The 15,100-nt window shown below is 46.5% G+C and overlaps 3 protein-coding genes and 1 long non-coding RNA gene across 5 annotated transcripts; 2 read left to right on the top strand and 2 right to left on the bottom strand.

The window, feature by feature from the left end:
- Positions 1 to 335: 335 nt before the first annotated feature.
- Positions 336 to 7,863, bottom strand: LOC147133794 (uncharacterized). The gene is made up of 3 exons (XR_015081847.1): positions 7,062 to 7,863; positions 5,550 to 5,813; positions 336 to 1,507 (listed from the first exon to the last, which is right to left on the bottom strand). It is a non-coding gene; the product is annotated as an uncharacterized LOC147133794 (long non-coding RNA).
- kcnj15 (potassium inwardly rectifying channel subfamily J member 15) lies at positions 692 to 4,558 on the top strand. Its single transcript, XM_086012385.1, has 2 exons — positions 692 to 1,469; positions 2,711 to 4,558. Exon 2 carries the CDS (start codon positions 2,755 to 2,757, stop codon positions 3,772 to 3,774), a length of 1,020 nt encoding a protein of 339 aa, XP_085868511.1. The 5' UTR covers positions 692 to 1,469; positions 2,711 to 2,754; the 3' UTR covers positions 3,775 to 4,558.
- Positions 5,247 to 11,673, top strand: LOC147133793 (uncharacterized). Of its 2 annotated transcripts, none has more exons than XM_086012383.1 (3): positions 5,247 to 5,905; positions 7,073 to 7,398; positions 8,266 to 11,673. In XM_086012383.1, the coding sequence occupies exons 2-3, from the start codon at positions 7,165 to 7,167 to the stop codon at positions 10,117 to 10,119; spliced, it is 2,088 nt and encodes a 695-aa protein (XP_085868509.1). In that variant the 5' UTR covers positions 5,247 to 5,905; positions 7,073 to 7,164; the 3' UTR covers positions 10,120 to 11,673. The 2 variants fall into 2 exon arrangements, with proteins under 2 accessions (XP_085868509.1, XP_085868508.1); XM_086012382.1 differs by having other exon boundaries at positions 6,986 to 7,398.
- vps26c (VPS26 endosomal protein sorting factor C) lies at positions 10,386 to 14,814 on the bottom strand. Its single transcript, XM_086012386.1, has 8 exons — positions 14,616 to 14,814; positions 13,734 to 13,877; positions 13,417 to 13,566; positions 13,144 to 13,224; positions 12,758 to 12,832; positions 12,525 to 12,675; positions 12,147 to 12,299; positions 10,386 to 10,517 (listed from the first exon to the last, which is right to left on the bottom strand). Exons 1-8 carry the CDS (start codon positions 14,670 to 14,672, stop codon positions 10,435 to 10,437), a joined length of 894 nt encoding a protein of 297 aa, XP_085868512.1. The 5' UTR covers positions 14,673 to 14,814; the 3' UTR covers positions 10,386 to 10,434.
- Between the last annotated feature and the right edge of the window lie 286 nt (positions 14,815 to 15,100).

Genomic DNA, 15,100 nt, shown 5'->3' with positions numbered 1-15,100 from the left:
TGTTGCCCTTTTGAAATACGCTCTTAAAGTTTCAATGCAAATACAATGAATTCAAAAATTTAAACACAACTGAAATGTATTGCATAATTGATTTTTTGTGCATAAGTAGCCTACCACATTTAGATAATGACTGACCTAAGTTTAGGATATCGAATGTAAATATTTTAATTAGTATCTCGGCGGCATAGAGGCTAGTGGTTTGCACGTTTGTCTCACACTAACATGTAAGTTAGCTTTGATCAAGAAATTGAAATCAGCTATCAGTGGTTCTCTGCGTCACATTAGACTTGCAACCAAATTGTTTTTTTGTTTTTTTTGTCGCTTAAAATATGCGTCACAAGATTTTTTGGAGCTATTTGACCTCCAGTAGGGAAACCATGGATAAAATCCAACAAACCTTTCTGAAGAAAACAGAAAATTGGCCATTATATACGTACATTTTACATTGTTAAAAGTAAAGTAGTCCTTTTTAATTCAAGTTAGCTGGCTGAGACATAAATGATGACGGAACACAGGCAAAGACGTCATTTTGGGTCCGCTGCTGGTGGATCATTTAAGTGCGGTTTTCACTTTTTGAATACGAGCAGGCGTCAAATAGAAGTTGTCTATTTTATTTGAAAGGACGCGTAGTACAAAGTGCCTGTGGCTTTGATAAGCAAGACGGAAACGGGGCAGTGATAAGCCTTTGAGTGTCACACGCACGCGCACACGTCTAAGCTCAGGAATGTCGCCAATAACAATGCGGTTAATAACAAAGCTCGCCGTTCAAGGTCATCAAGTGGGACGGCAGGAGCACAAGTGACGTGAGATCAAGTGTTTTTTGCCCATACGGGATTGACAGGTCGAACACTATCCGTGTTTGTTTTCCAGATTTACTGTTTTGGTTGTCATTTTACAAATGTTCGAATGAACCTGTCAGTCCTCAAAATGTGCCATTTCCTTCTAAGATATTCTCTCCAATAAAAGGCGATTCGGTACGCGTCTCGATATATTTCAAAGTGGAACAATCTGGTTCTATTCAATGAAATTGCACCTTTTAAATCAAACGACGATTTTCCGATTCAAAACTGTTTTTGTTACATCCGTACTAAAACGTTTGTAATTGCGGCACCACTATTTATCAGTTCCTTGGTGACCTTCAGAGTAGGATTGACATAAATCTGGGCGAGTGTGTAAAGCGACAACAAGCGTAAAACAAAAAACACCAAAACAAAACATCACGTCTGTCCGGAGGGGTTTCACCCCCCCCCCCCCACCCCCCGGTGGACAGGTACATGAAAGGAGAGGCAGGAGGTGGTTGGGGTGTGGGGGGCAGACTGGATCTTTTTTCACAGTGTGCTAAAGTTCACCTGGAAAGGCGGGACAAAAGGAGGAGAAAGAAGATGTGAGGACGACGAGCGAGGGGAGATGTTGACGGACGAGCGTCATTTCACAGCAGGTGGACCCAAAGAAGACGACGCGTTGAGAAGGTGAGAACGGCCACAAAATCATCACAATCGATCTTGTCCTGCAATGGTTGACGGCACTAAAGTTAACTTTCAACCAAAAACTGCACTCTTTGACCAAAGACCAACCTTAATATGTCTTTTTTTTTTGGCATGAGAGTGACTACTTTGCGCTGTTTCTGCATGTTTATAGCAAGCGACCATATTTGGGTACTTATTGAATGAATGAGTTTGGGAGAAAAAAAATGCACTTGCTGTTTAAAAACACTGCAAACCGAAATTCTTTCAAATCAGTTTCATTTTTAAAACTTTTAATTATGATGCACAGATGAGCATTTTCATAGTTAGTTGAAAACATGCAGAAGGGCAAATCGTGTACAATGAAAAAAAGTTGACGAGCTTCCCACTTGCTCATTTCTACAGTTTAATTTTTAACTCTCAGAGTCATTAGAGCTGCAACTAATTGACTATTTCCTAAGGTCAAACTCTACAGTAGCTTATCATTTAATTATTTACAGCCCATAATTATTGGTGAGCTAACTCCGTGTTATCTGTTTTATGCTTTTTCACTTTTTAGTTAGTTTAGTTTGGTGCCACGGTCGACAAGTCATTTCGTCTTGTTTTGACAGTTGACAAATTTGAAACACGCACTACTGGCTCTTAGAGGACTTAAGTGGAACTGCAGAAACCTCATCTTGATTTGTTTTAACAGTCAATAACACTTTAAAACAGGGGTCACCAAGTCCGGTCCTCGAGGGCACCTATCCTGCATGTTTTCCATCCCTCCCGGCTGCAACGCACCTGTTTCAAATAATCTGTATCCTTATCAGGCTTCTGAAAAGCTTGCTGGTGAGCTGATCATTTCAATCAGGTGTGTTGCAGCGGGGAGAGATGGAAAACATGCAGGATGGGTGCCCTTGAGGACCGGACTTGGTGACCCCTGCTTTAAAAGGTCCCAAAGACACCGACGGGACTTAAGTCTGCAGTAAGCTAAGCGGCCCAAAAAATGTTTAATTAAAAAAAAAAAAAAATTGGTTGATTTGGCAGTCGGCAAGCTTGAAACGCGCAGCAGCGACTCCTACGGGACTGAGGCGGAACTGCAACAGGTCGAGCCGCATAAAGTGTTAGTCTCCTTGCTTTGCTTTGACAGTTTAGAAGATGCTACCAACAGCTTCGGGACTTGGGTGGCCCGAAAATGAGCCAAAGACTTTTGGTCAGTGCTTCTTAAAACATGTTGGGGGTTTTTTTTTTTTCCTTCCCCTCAGTTTGTTCCCGAAACCCGAGAGGGCGTGTCTAAAGGCGCGGCGCCATGGCGGTGAGGAAAGCGGACGTCCGTCGGCGTATCGTGTCCAAGGACGGCCACAACAACGTGCGCATCAACAACGTGGAGGGCATGGTCAAGCTGTACCTGCACGACATCTGGACCACAGTGGTGGACATGAAGTGGCGCTACAAGCTGACCCTGTTCGCCTCCACCTTCATCATGACCTGGTTCATCTTCGGCGTGTTCTTCTACTTCATCAGCATGGGCAACGGCGACTTTGAGGCCCACCTGAGCTCCAACCACACTCCCTGCCTGGCGAACGTCAAAACCTTCACCGGCGCCTTCCTCTTCTCCCTGGAGTCGCAGACCACCATCGGTTACGGCTTCCGCTACATCACCGAGGACTGCCCGCTGGCCATCTTCACGCTGGTGGCCCAGCTGGTCATCACCGGCCTGGCCGAGATCTTCGTGACGGGGGCCTTCCTGGCCAAGCTGGCGCGGCCCAAGAAGCGAGCCGAGACCATCAAGTTCAGCCGCCGCGCCGTGGTGTGCCGCCGCAAGGGCCAACTCTGCCTCATGATTCAAGTGGCCAACATGCGCAAGAGTCTGCTCATCCAGTGCCAGCTCAGCGGCAAGCTCCTCCACGCCAACGTCACCCAAGAGGGCGAGAAGACGCACGTCCACCAGACGTCGGTGGACTTCTTGATGGACTCCAGCGGCGAGTGCCCGTTCCTCATCCTGCCGCTCACTTTCTACCACATCCTAGACGAGCGCAGCCCGCTGGCCGGACTGAGCGCGGAAAACCTGCACGGCCGCGACATCGAGCTGCTGGTGACGCTCAACGCCACCATGGAGTCCACGGCGGCAACCACTCAAAGCAGGACGTCCTACGTGCCCGACGAGATCCTGTGGGGACACGAGTTCAAGCCGGTGATCTTCAGCACGGCCGGCGGGAGATACGTGGCCGACTTCAACTTCTTTGACAAAGTTCAAGTCAGCAACGACGCCGCGCTCCTCAACAACGCGGAAAAGCTGAAGCTGGAGGAGGACTACAAGAAAGAGTAGCTCGCGCCGTTTAGTCGGGTCTGGAAACCGGGGACACGTTACACTCTAGTTTGGGAATTCCGCTGCAGGCTGGGGGGTCCGATATTTCGTGATCAAAAGTCAAGTAACTTCAGTTTTTTTTTTTGGTTTCTTTTTTTAAATGTCCACGTTTTATGAAAGGGAAAAAGCCTAGCCGAGCGTAGAATCCATCAGAATGAAGGACGGAAGCAGCAAGCCAATTAGTATTACACTCATCGTTAATGAAAAGAGAAAAGATATGCTAACAGGCAACAGAGTGGAAATGAATCAGCATGTGCTAAATGCTAAGCTAAAGCACAGCACCAGGCGCCAAGAAAGAAGGGAAACGAGCTACTGTAACTGCTAGCAGAGCAGACCAGAAATGCTTGTATGCATAATACACAAGCTAAAGAAATAGATATTAGCATCGGGCAGAAGAAATACTCATACAAGAACACACTTTTTGTTAGTTGTAAATTAAAAAAAAAAAAAAAAAAAAAGAAGCACATTGTGTCACTATGCTGCAAGCTAAGCTACTAGTCCACACTGAGGGCAGCATAGTTTTGGCAGCATTGTTCAGCACACGCTGTCATTTGTCTTTTTTTTGTGCCCCAAAAAAACAAATTGAAACTTAATATGTACAAGAGTGAAATGCGATGAGTTTTAAGGCCGTGACCACCCGAAAGGTTTGTCCTACTATTTCTCTTCCCTTTTGTTGTGGACTTCACACTCCTGTTGTGTCAACATTTGAAACTATTTGCTATAAACAACACTCATGACTTCAAAACACGCCTCATCTTTTCACTGACATAATCTACTGTATATAAACAATTACACATACAAAAAGTCCATCTTGGGTATTTTTGGGCTGTCCGTACATTTGACTGGCTACTTCTCGGCGAGCGGCGCGACCCCACGCGGGATTCCTCCCAAAAAGGAAAGCCGCGTTCCATTTTACACACTGCTGAGGTCAAAGTTGACCACGCGCCACCATTTTGTAGACGTTGATTTTTGTAAATTTATTGCGAGAACTCTTATTGCCGGGATTGATCGTAAAATCAGAATGGCACGTCCAACACCTACAGGACTAAAGTGGAACTGCAAATGCCAAACAGCCCAAATAGTCTCTCCTTGATTTGTTTTGACAGACAACAGCGGCTTGAAACACGCACTCCAGACACCTACATGACTTTGTGAAACTGCACAAATGTCATCATCTTGATTTTGTTTTGACAGTTGGCAAGTGTGAAATGCGCACAACCGACACTTACACGACTTCGATGGGACTTTAGCTGAATGGTGTCAACGTTGTCATCTTGATTTGTTTTGACGGTTGACATGAAAATTACAGAAATACTGTACAGCAGTTTCAGCTGTTCATTTAAGACAAAACTTTTTTTTTTTTTTAACTTAAACAAATAGTTTGTAGTAGTAGCATAAATAGTAGTAAAAGTGTTTTTTTTGTAACCCTACTTTAGTATGTGTACTTGCACTTGAGTACATGCTGTAGACTGTCTTATTTGTAGGACATAATTCAGGATTACCTCTCACACAAAACCCCCGAAATGTTCTCCTACACGCAACAGAAACGTATAGAGTATTTCAGTTTATCATTTGAGAATATTTTAGCATTTGAATATTTTGCACACTTGTTTTAGTTTAATACAATTTAAATTAAGTTTGCTTACAATGTTGCTAGCAGCTCTTCATTTAACGTGCCAATAATTATTATTTTCCCGAGTCGGATTGGGCGGAGTTGAGAATCAAGTGCTTCCTACCAGCTCGCCGATGGCGTCCACTTTGAACAAAACTTTCCGCTTCCATCTTGGGCGGACCCCGGGTTGTGACGTCACAGGATCGGGTCCACATTTTTTTTTTCCACACACGTTAAGCGTCGGCCTTAATCTTTGTACAAAAGATGACGTCACTGGCGAGCGCGCGACGTCCGTCTGTGGTGGCCCATGAGTCGCCGTGACGTCACACTGTGAATGTGAGTGCGCGACTTGAGCACCTGTGTTGTAAATCCTCTTGTTACTCAGCTCCTGCAAGAGTCACACAAATATTCCATTTCTTATTTGTCATCTACTCGAATGCCGACAATGCTGTAAAGAATTGCTGTTTATTGCCTACACAGGTGAGTCACACTGACATTACAAGCACATACAATTCACAACTCACTGGATTTATGAATACGAAAAAGTGTTGCAGGGATGTTAACCCGCTCCAGGCAGGTGTTGCAGACTCGCAACAACTAATTGCTAATCCCCTAACTAATACACATTCAGATTATAAAAGCCTTTCTTTTTACTCAGAACTGAACTATTACTAAAACTGAATTTGAGCCTGAGAGGGTTAAGCTTGACATTGACAATGCATGACAGTTTTGGAAAGTGACCTGAAATGCTGGAGAGTTTGGTGAAATGATTAATAAAAAATAAAAAATGAAAAAATTGAGCGATACAATTTGCAAAGTTTTTTTAAATGCTTTAGAACAAATGTAGCTAGCAACCATCCTAAAAAAAAAAGATATCGATTAATAAGATGTTTACTTTTCATCCTGTATTCAATTACTATTTCTGATGAAATGCTAACAGTATGCTAACATAGCGAGAGCATCATGAGTAAAGAAAGTGCTAGGGCACGTTAAGAGTTTTTACATCTTGCCCATATTAAGATACTATTTCATAAGAGAATTGAATTGAAATGCTACACGCTAACAGTAGGTATCATAACATCCTGTAGATCAGGGGTCTCAAACTTGTAGCCTGGAGGTTGATATTTTTTGGCCCCCCGACTTTACATCAGTTTATGAATATGGCATCCACGCGGAAGCAAAAGATACCGTGTCACCCAGTCCCAGTCATGTCTTTCTGAAAATCTGTCGGCGACGACAACAGCCAATTTCAAGCAAAACAGGAAACAGAATATTTTTTGTTGGGCACAGTTGTTGGGGGAAGGAGGGAAGAGTTCGACTGTTGGTTTGAGATTGGGGCACTGATCAGGAATGCATTTTTTTTTTTTGCCTCTCAAAGTCTTCAGTTGATTCTTACAGTAACTTACAATGAGACAACGCACAGAATACTTTACAGAACCTCAAAAAGTCTCACATCTTAAAATCAATAGAATGCAAAAGCCATAAAATGAGATTTTCACAGTAATTATGGTATTACTCCGCATGAATATGACTATATCTGTTGTCCCCTCCCCCCTTTAGAATCAACTTTGGACTCTCAGTCACATTAAATGAGGAAATTCTGAGTGTCAACAAAACTGATTTCCCCCCCACAAACCTCATTTCCAGTGAGATTTTGACTTTTCAGTCATCCGTCGTCAGGCGTTGTCAAAATCGATGACGTCGTCCGACTCGTGAAATTGCGTCCAAGCCACCTCGAGATGGAGGCCGAAATTTTCCCGAGGGAAGTCATCCTGGCGCTGGTGAAAACCAGCTTCGAGCAGATCTCGGCGGCCCAGTGGGCTCTGCTGGTGGCGGGAACCCCCGACTCGGAGACCAAGGCCATCATCGCCGACACCATCGGCGACGTGATCCAGAGGATCTCCTCCGACGTGGTGAGGCACCTGCTGCCTGCCATCAGCGAGCACCTGCATGGACAAGAGTCTCAGACTCAGGTCAGAACTGCTGGAATGAACCACTCACACTCTGTACTCAGGAGAAAAAGCTCTGCCAGCTCATACTAACATTTAATAAATATGAAAAAAAAAAAAAAAGTCATTTCAAATAACAAAACAATTGCAAGCTCCCCAACAAAAGTGAGTGCACCCCTAAGTGAAAATGCCCAAATTTTGCGCGGCCTACGGCCACCACCGTTTTCCAGCTCTGTCTTAGCCCTCTCGGAATCCAAAATCCTCTTCCACTCCTCCATGACATCACAGTTAGTCAACGTGAGAGGCCTTGCTGCTTCACCTTCCGTCCCTGATGCTCAATAGGGTTTGGCTCCGGAGGCATGCTCGGCCAGTCCATCGCCTTTTATCCTCAGTTTCTTTGTAATCGGGGGTGTAGATGTGGGGTCAGTCTGTCACGGTATATGTTGACATTCACGGTTCCCTCAATTAACTGTCGCTCCCCAGGGTTTAGCAGCCAACCATGACACACAGACTTTGCATCAAGTCGTTTATTTTGGACTCATCAGACCACAGGACACGGTTCATGTTCTCTTTCTTGTGCATCATCTTGAGAAAAGAAATCCTTCCGGGATGATAGCGATGCGGACCACTTTGCGAGAGCCGCGGCATACGGTCTCGGCACTGGCGGCCAAACCAATTTGTCCATTTTCTCTTAGGGGTGTTCGGCACATTAAGCCGTTGAGTCATTTTCAGAGCATGGTAAATGTGCACAAGCGCTGCACTGGGGACGTTTGCATTGTACAAAAGTCGTCATTTCGTCGTTGCTATCCCATGAAAAGATCTAAAATGCAAAGTGGGTGCGCTCACCTTTGTGCGATACTGTGCCTAAAAAATGACTTCCCACCACCGCAGGTGATTAAGGCCATCGACCGGTGCAGCCCGAAGGTGAGCGGTTGCATCACCGAGACGTTCGCGGCCGCCCTGGACCTCCCGGCGCAGAAGTACGAGGGCGCCGGGGAGCTCACCTCGCTGGTGGAGTCGGAGGTGAAGCACCGGGTGACGTCGGCCTTGTCCGTGGCCCGCAACACCAGCGAGTGGCCGTCGGACCCCACTCTCTTCATCCGCGGCACCATGTCCAGCGTGGGCAACCTGGCCTCCATCTTCCGCAAAGCCGTGGAGTATTTGCGGCAGGTGTTCGCCCGGGCGCGCACGCCCTGCGTGGTGCTGTGCGGCCGCTCCGCCATGAAAGCCGGCGACATGACGGAGGCCGTGAGCGGAATCCTCTTAAAGTGGTCCTGCGCCAATAAGGGCGAGAGACGCAAGGGACTCGGCAAACAGATTGACGTGGAGACAGTGAGCCAAAAGTCTGAAAAGTCTGAGAAGTCCAACCCGGACGACTTGGACGTAACGAGTCAAAACTCCGACTCGGGGGTCACGCAAAGCGCAAAGTTAGCGGCGCTCGACATAACCAGAAGCATCATCCAGGAACCCTTCGGCGGCTCTGGGGACCGCGTGGAAAAACTGACGCGCTTCAACCTCAACCTGAAGCTCATTTCCAACAAAGTCAAGAATTTCTTCACCTCGCAGGAGAAAGCCAGCGCCAACGGCAACATCACCCGGCGCAAGATGCGCTTCTTCAAGTTTGCGCGCATGCAGTTTGCGCGCATGCTGGGAGGCCTCAAGCGCGCCTTCAAGAACCAAGAAGGGTGTCTGGTGTGCCTCAAACCGGATCAGCAAAAGTCCCCGAGAGGGGAGTCCAAAGGCACCTTCAGGTCCAGCACCTTACACGTCAGGCCGTCGCAGTATCCCGTGTTGGAGTTCGAGGCCATCCAAGACATGGTGGCAAAGTTGTTCGAAGACCTCAGCAGGCTGGAACCGGAGGTTCGCGCGGCCAAAATCCAGCGCTACATGGACGAGAAGCTCCGGGGCTTCTCCCAAGAACTCACCTCGCGCCTGTACGAGTACATCATGTCCTGTCAGAGCGAAGTCTACGAGGTGCCCTCCAGCCGCTCCAACACGCCCTTCGTGGACTCGGTGCTGTGGGGGCGGCGGGGCAAGAAGAACTGGGACGGCGGGCAGAAGTTCTCCCCCGAGGTCTTGTACGCCATGACGGAGGACGCGGCCTGGAGGTTCCTGCAGCAGCTGCTCCTCTGGCTGGAGACGGAGGATGGCGAGACGTACGCCGACGAGGTATCGGGCGCCGTCGGCGAGATCAACCAGCTGGTCGTCACCGCGCTCAACACAGGCGAAGAGGACGTGGAGGAAGAGAGCTCCGGCGAAACAACTTTCGACGAGTTTGCAAAGGACAGCCAAAAACTTTCCTCCAACGTCCCCGAGAGCCGCACGAGGACCTCGGCGTCGTCCGACTCGGAGCCCCTGTCCCTGAAGGACTTGAGCGAGGTCTTGGCCTTCACGCTGACCACGCAGCTGGGCCAGCGCCTGCCCCGCAAGTGCAAGAAGTCTCTGAAGCCCGACGCCCTGATGCTGGTGGTGGAGCACCTGTCGTCCAGGGCGTTGCGGGAGATCAGCCCGGGCCACATGGACAACATCGAGACGCTGGCCAACGTGGAGGAGGTGATCACGCCCGTGGTGAAAAACCTCCTGGCCGAATTCGGCACGCCTGATAAACTGGTGGAGGCCGTGACGTTGGACGAGGCTTATTTTGACGATGTGGTCATGAAGCATCTCACGGTCCAACTAAAAGCCCCCAGAAAAGCGCCTCGGGGCCCCCTGTCATCCATAATGCGCTGCTACCCGTGTCGCTGATCCCATCGGAAGGAACCATCACGTAGTTGACATGAATCCAATGTCACGAACTGCAAATATAGCTCAGGCGGAGTTGTTATGAACCAAAGGTGCCGGATTAAGTTCACTAGCTCGACTACAGACATTGTCTCAGTTTGAGTGGCGTTGCTAGTTCAGCTGCCTCACATGTACATAGTGCGTTTTCAGTGCTTCACTCAAACCTGAAAAGGGGCAAAAGTGCACTTTCAAAGACATTTTTTTTTTTTTTTAACTAAATGAATCAAACCTTTGATTCTTCAACTCTTTTTTATTCATCCATACAAAAGTCCTCTCGACTCAGACTCTGCACAGCTTCAGCGGGAAGTTCTCAGTGATCAGGTGATCGTCGTGGAGCACGATGACAACGTTGACTTCAAACTCTACGAGGGGACAAACAACGTAGCTTAGCTCACCGTACAAACGACAAGATGGCAGCAGTGTGACGACAAACGCTTGGCACGCGATCATATTGAATCCCGCCAGAGATGGTATGGATTTCTTCTTCTCGTATTTCCATATGTAAGTGGAGTCGTTACGTAACTCCACCCCAGGGGTGGGCAAAGGGCAGCCCACCAAAGTATTTACAATAATCAAGAGTCCCGGAATATATATTTTTTGCATTCATTTAGACATTTTTCCCTAAAATGTGTTCATTCACCCATTAAGGCCGGGAGCGCGTTGCCGTGTTTTCGAGCACTCGAGCCGTCGGCGCTCTTGCGTCTTTCTACCTTTAAAGCGGGGAGAGCGTTTACGTCATTTTCTTTTTTAAATCCAATTCTCAGTCGCTTAGCCAATGAAATGCATCAGAATATACACGTGACGCTGTTGTGTCGCGGATTTTTTTTCCGCCATCACGGCGGATGCGCAGACCGTGGCGGGAGCTCTGAAATACGTGACGGCACTGGGAGAGACGACGCGCTTGTGGACTTTGAACCCACGGGACCAGTCGAACGTGATATACGGTCAACATCCTTATAGACGATATCGACGTCTTTGTAATACAGGTTGGTCATTCGTTACCACTCCATTTTTGTTTTAAATTAAAAATAGTGCTTCTCTTGCACTGACACTTTTACATCTTCGATTGAAACAGTAAACAACAATAATAAACTCGGGCCTGAGTTAAAGCCACGTCCACGCTCTCAAATTCTTTCGGAATTCTGTTTCTAGCTGCTACCGGGGCTGAAATACCAATTATTTTGTAGGAGGGAGAACCGCAGGTTGATTCCATAGTCACCCATAGGTTTTGGGGAGATGTTGAGCCAGGCGCTTTAGGCCTTAATGGGTTAAAATGTGTATTCAGTTTTTTTCTTCATTTATAGTCAGACAAGTTTAGGCTCCTGGCACTCGAGCGGAGAACGTATATGTATGTTGTCAACTGTATGTGTCACGGGAGAAGAAAGTGCGTCGCGATGGTGAGGAAAGATGACGCAGTTTGCGGAGCGAATGACAAATGCCATGTAAAAAAGCCGCTTGATGCTCAACTCAAGCCCTGTGGTGAGTCAGCATCGCTCCCAGTGTTTTTCATAGTTGTATATCTGTAAATAAATTACTTGCCATCAAAAGCCCTTGGTTTTGGTTTTGTTTCACAAAAAGCTGCTCTCCGCAGTGGTTTTTTGTCAAAGCAAGCGCAGCTCTACTGCTCATTACTAAACAGAAAAGGCTGTGACACTATTTTTCTGGTGAAAGGGGAGTCAACTTGTCACAACAGGATATTCTGCGGGGTCAAGGAAAGTGTCAAAATGCGCTACAACGGCTGGAACGTGGGGACCTCTAAATTTGAAAACTGCAGTGAATGAGTTGAATGTCAATATTTGAACATGCAAATTTGTATTTATTATTTAGCAAAATATATTTTACATACACATTTGTTTCAAAACTTTTGTTGGACCGCCTCTAGAGATGACCTAGGCCATCTGTCCCATTTTAATAATCAGTTTGCCCACTTCTGCCTCTGAAAGTCATGCACATTACGTAAGTCTCTACTTCAGGAGGGCCGACCGACTGACCGACTTTGAAGTTGGTGGTCTCCAGGGTGGGACAGGTGAAGAGCCTGGGGAACACCATGTAGATGGGAATGGGAAGCCCGCGGCACACGTCGCCCTCGGCTATCTGGATGTTTTGGATCTCGGTGGCGTCTCGGGCGTAGCCTTCGGCGCAGCCTGCGCGGGAAGACATTCACAAGACATCTAAAATTAAAAAATAACCCCTTTTTTTTTTTTTTTTTAAATCAGTGTTGGAGACATTGTGGCTCTTTGAAGGCAAATCACTTCCATGCATTTTGGGGATGCCATAAATTGAACCAGTATTCAGGTAACATTCACAAAACGTGAATGTCCTTTTCTGGGAAAAAAAAAACCCTGAAGGAACAAAGCTAAAGGCCTCACCACAGGTCTCCACTCGCACCAGCTGCAGCTCGATGCTCTTGACGGGAACGTCGGAGCTCTCCACCATCACCTCTCCGGTCAGCGGGCGGCTGACGACGCAGGTGGTGTTGTCCAGGTGGCCTCGGATGACAAACCTCGGCAGCAAACTCCGCTGAGGACCAAGACGGCAAGCGAGCGAGTTTGACTTTGACAGCAAGCGGGCGACCGAAAAGGAGTCAAAAGCTTTCTGCCACCTCGCGGATGTTCTGCATGGTGTCGGGGGTGATGGTGAAGTTGACCGGGGTGGCGCTCACGTTCACTTTCTGTGGCTAAACATTAACACACAGCAGCGCAGTCAAATCTTGCATGCAGGAGTATTTTTGACAATATACAGCATTTTTGCCACTTTCTTTAAATGTCTTAACACTACTAGCCTTTGACACAACATTTTTCCCCCCTGCCTCCCCCCAGAAAAAACCTAATGGAAAGTTGATTTTTTTTTTTGTATCAGAAAAAAAGGCCTGTGTGGGGAATTGAGATACAAGCATGTTCATGTAACAAATTCAACTCGTATCTCAAGACACCACTATACACCGTTGCGACAAGTGTTGGTGGATAGTTTTGAATGTCTTTTCCCTACCTGACAGTGCACGATGAACTCGCAGTTCCGGCTGAGATCTTTGGCCAGCAGGGAGCGCTTCAAGTCACAGCGGAGAGTGTACTGCGTGCAACCAACCATTTTTGTGCTATATTACAATTTTGGTCAAGTCAAAGCAATCAAAATGATAGAAAATAGAGTCAAAATAAAATAAATCACAAACAAAATAGAGAACTATTTGGGACATAATGCGGAGAAACAGCAAGAACTGAGGCAGATGGAAGTAGGGTCCACATGTCTCTGTCGTGCGCTCACCTGGATGTTGACGAAGACCCCGTGGTAGGTTTCATACAGAGCTTTGTTGCCTTTAGCGTTGAGGGGGAACTCAAAGGGGATCTCGGTCTTCCCTCCCGGGATCTTCCCGGCCTTGGCCACCTCAATGCTACAGCTGATCAGCGAGATGGGCTGCGCGAGCAACGTCAAAGGCAGTCAATGTACTTGCAATCAATTGCAGACAATCACAGAACTGAGTAGGCTTCTACATTAACAGTAGCCCCGATGGCCCGGGGCCACTATGTGATTGTGTTATCAGCCATTTGAACACATGCCATTATTGGACTAGTTTGCGTCACCTTGACTGAGTTGTAGAAGGCCTCGAAGACGCCCACGCTCTTGGAGCTCAGCTGCAGGTTGACCAGGCCCTCCACGCTCAGGGAGATGCCGTGATGCTGCATCGCCTCCTTGCATGCCAGCACGATAACGCCGGCCACCGACTCCTGCATGATGACAGACAAACGTGTTACCCACCGACTGTGTCACATGTGACGACGGAACCTGATCTATTACTGACTTTGAATCCCAAATCAAATTCACACAGTGCCCAATACAGATAAAAATAAATAAAATGGCAAAGGGGCTTTTTCTGTATAAAATGGGTTGAACATACGGCGTCATTCAGAAGCATAATTAAGGACTGTCCAGTGTCCACTTTATTAGGTGCAGGAACCCCTAGTAGGGCATTGAATTTTCCACAGATACACTCAAATCTACGGCCAATTCAAGAGAACTAGAATGTGTTTTCCATGAATCAAAGCAGGAATTAAAACGAGCCTATCTAATAGATAAATACCTTACAAGAATAAAGCCTACGCCCCAAGATAAAGTCATAAGATTATGACGTCAACGTTTAACTATGGAACAGTCATATTTTAAGAGGTGAATTAAAAACAAACGATTTTCACATATTATACCTTTTATTCTAGAAAACACTTTAAAAAAAAAAAAAGAAAAAAAAAGGACGGGGACGCCAGTTTGAGACACATTGGTTTCGAGTATATAAGTGCCTTTTCGCCACTTTTCAACTTGGATTCAAACGGTGGGGAAAAAAATAATAAGAGAAAAAAGTCGTTTAAGAATGAAGAACCGCTAACGAAGTGCAAGTCATGAGACAAGCAGGCTGGCGCCTCCTTCTCTAGCTTTGCCTGTTAGCATTACTTCACATTTGACGTACTTACACCCTCATGATAAACCTTGTTGGCCCTTTTTAGTCGTATGTCCAACGTGACGCTCATCTCCGGTCGTTTTACGCCAACGGGGTCATTAGAGGGAAAAACAATTACATGCTGAATGACTTAACTTGCTCGTATATTAGCTAATGTTGATATCTTGAGTGGTTACTTCCGGGATATAAGCGGAAACCCCTGAGAGTTTTTCCGGTACAAGTTTCAAAGTAAAAGCTATTCTCATTTAGGATTATATGCACTTTATTTACACATTGTTTCCGGATCAATTTACTCGATACCGATAACGGTATATTCCCTGTTCGAAACTGAGAAGATTCCCAGCAGACAAAGAAAAAATATAAATAAACAGTTATATGATATAATTTTTAAACATTTCATTTGCTTACTAGCAAGTGATTTTTGTTGTTGCAATAAATCAAGTCGTATAAAACTGCATACCTGCTTATGTGGATACAAAACCAATTACTCCTCCTTGA

This window comes from Filicampus tigris, chromosome 17, assembly GCF_054856515.1.
Source record: "Filicampus tigris isolate MCC_2025a chromosome 17, RoL_Ftig_1.0, whole genome shotgun sequence".
In the NCBI taxonomy this organism is placed as follows: domain Eukaryota; kingdom Metazoa; phylum Chordata; class Actinopteri; order Syngnathiformes; family Syngnathidae; genus Filicampus; species Filicampus tigris.
The sequence above is the reverse complement of the archived record's forward strand: the minus strand, read 5'-3'. Positions and strand labels throughout refer to the sequence as shown.

Excerpts from the sequence above, each read along its gene's own strand:
- kcnj15 (XM_086012385.1), top strand. The coding sequence starts at position 2,755 with ATGGCGGTGAGGAAAGCGGACGTCCGTCGGCGTATCGTGTCCAAGGAC.
- LOC147133793 (XM_086012383.1), top strand. The coding sequence starts at position 7,165 with ATGGAGGCCGAAATTTTCCCGAGGGAAGTCATCCTGGCGCTGGTGAAA. Across the intron at positions 7,399-8,265 it reads GACAAGAGTCTCAGACTCAG|GTGATTAAGGCCATCGACCG; the intron begins GTCAGAACTGCT and ends CCACCACCGCAG.
- vps26c (XM_086012386.1), bottom strand. The coding sequence starts at position 14,672 with ATGAGCGTCACGTTGGACATACGACTAAAAAGGGCCAACAAGGTTTAT. Across the intron at positions 12,833-13,143 it reads AGTTCATCGTGCACTGTCAG|CCACAGAAAGTGAACGTGAG; the intron begins GTAGGGAAAAGA and ends GTTAATGTTTAG. Across the intron at positions 12,300-12,524 it reads GGTGCGAGTGGAGACCTGTG|GCTGCGCCGAAGGCTACGCC; the intron begins GTGAGGCCTTTA and ends CTTCCCGCGCAG.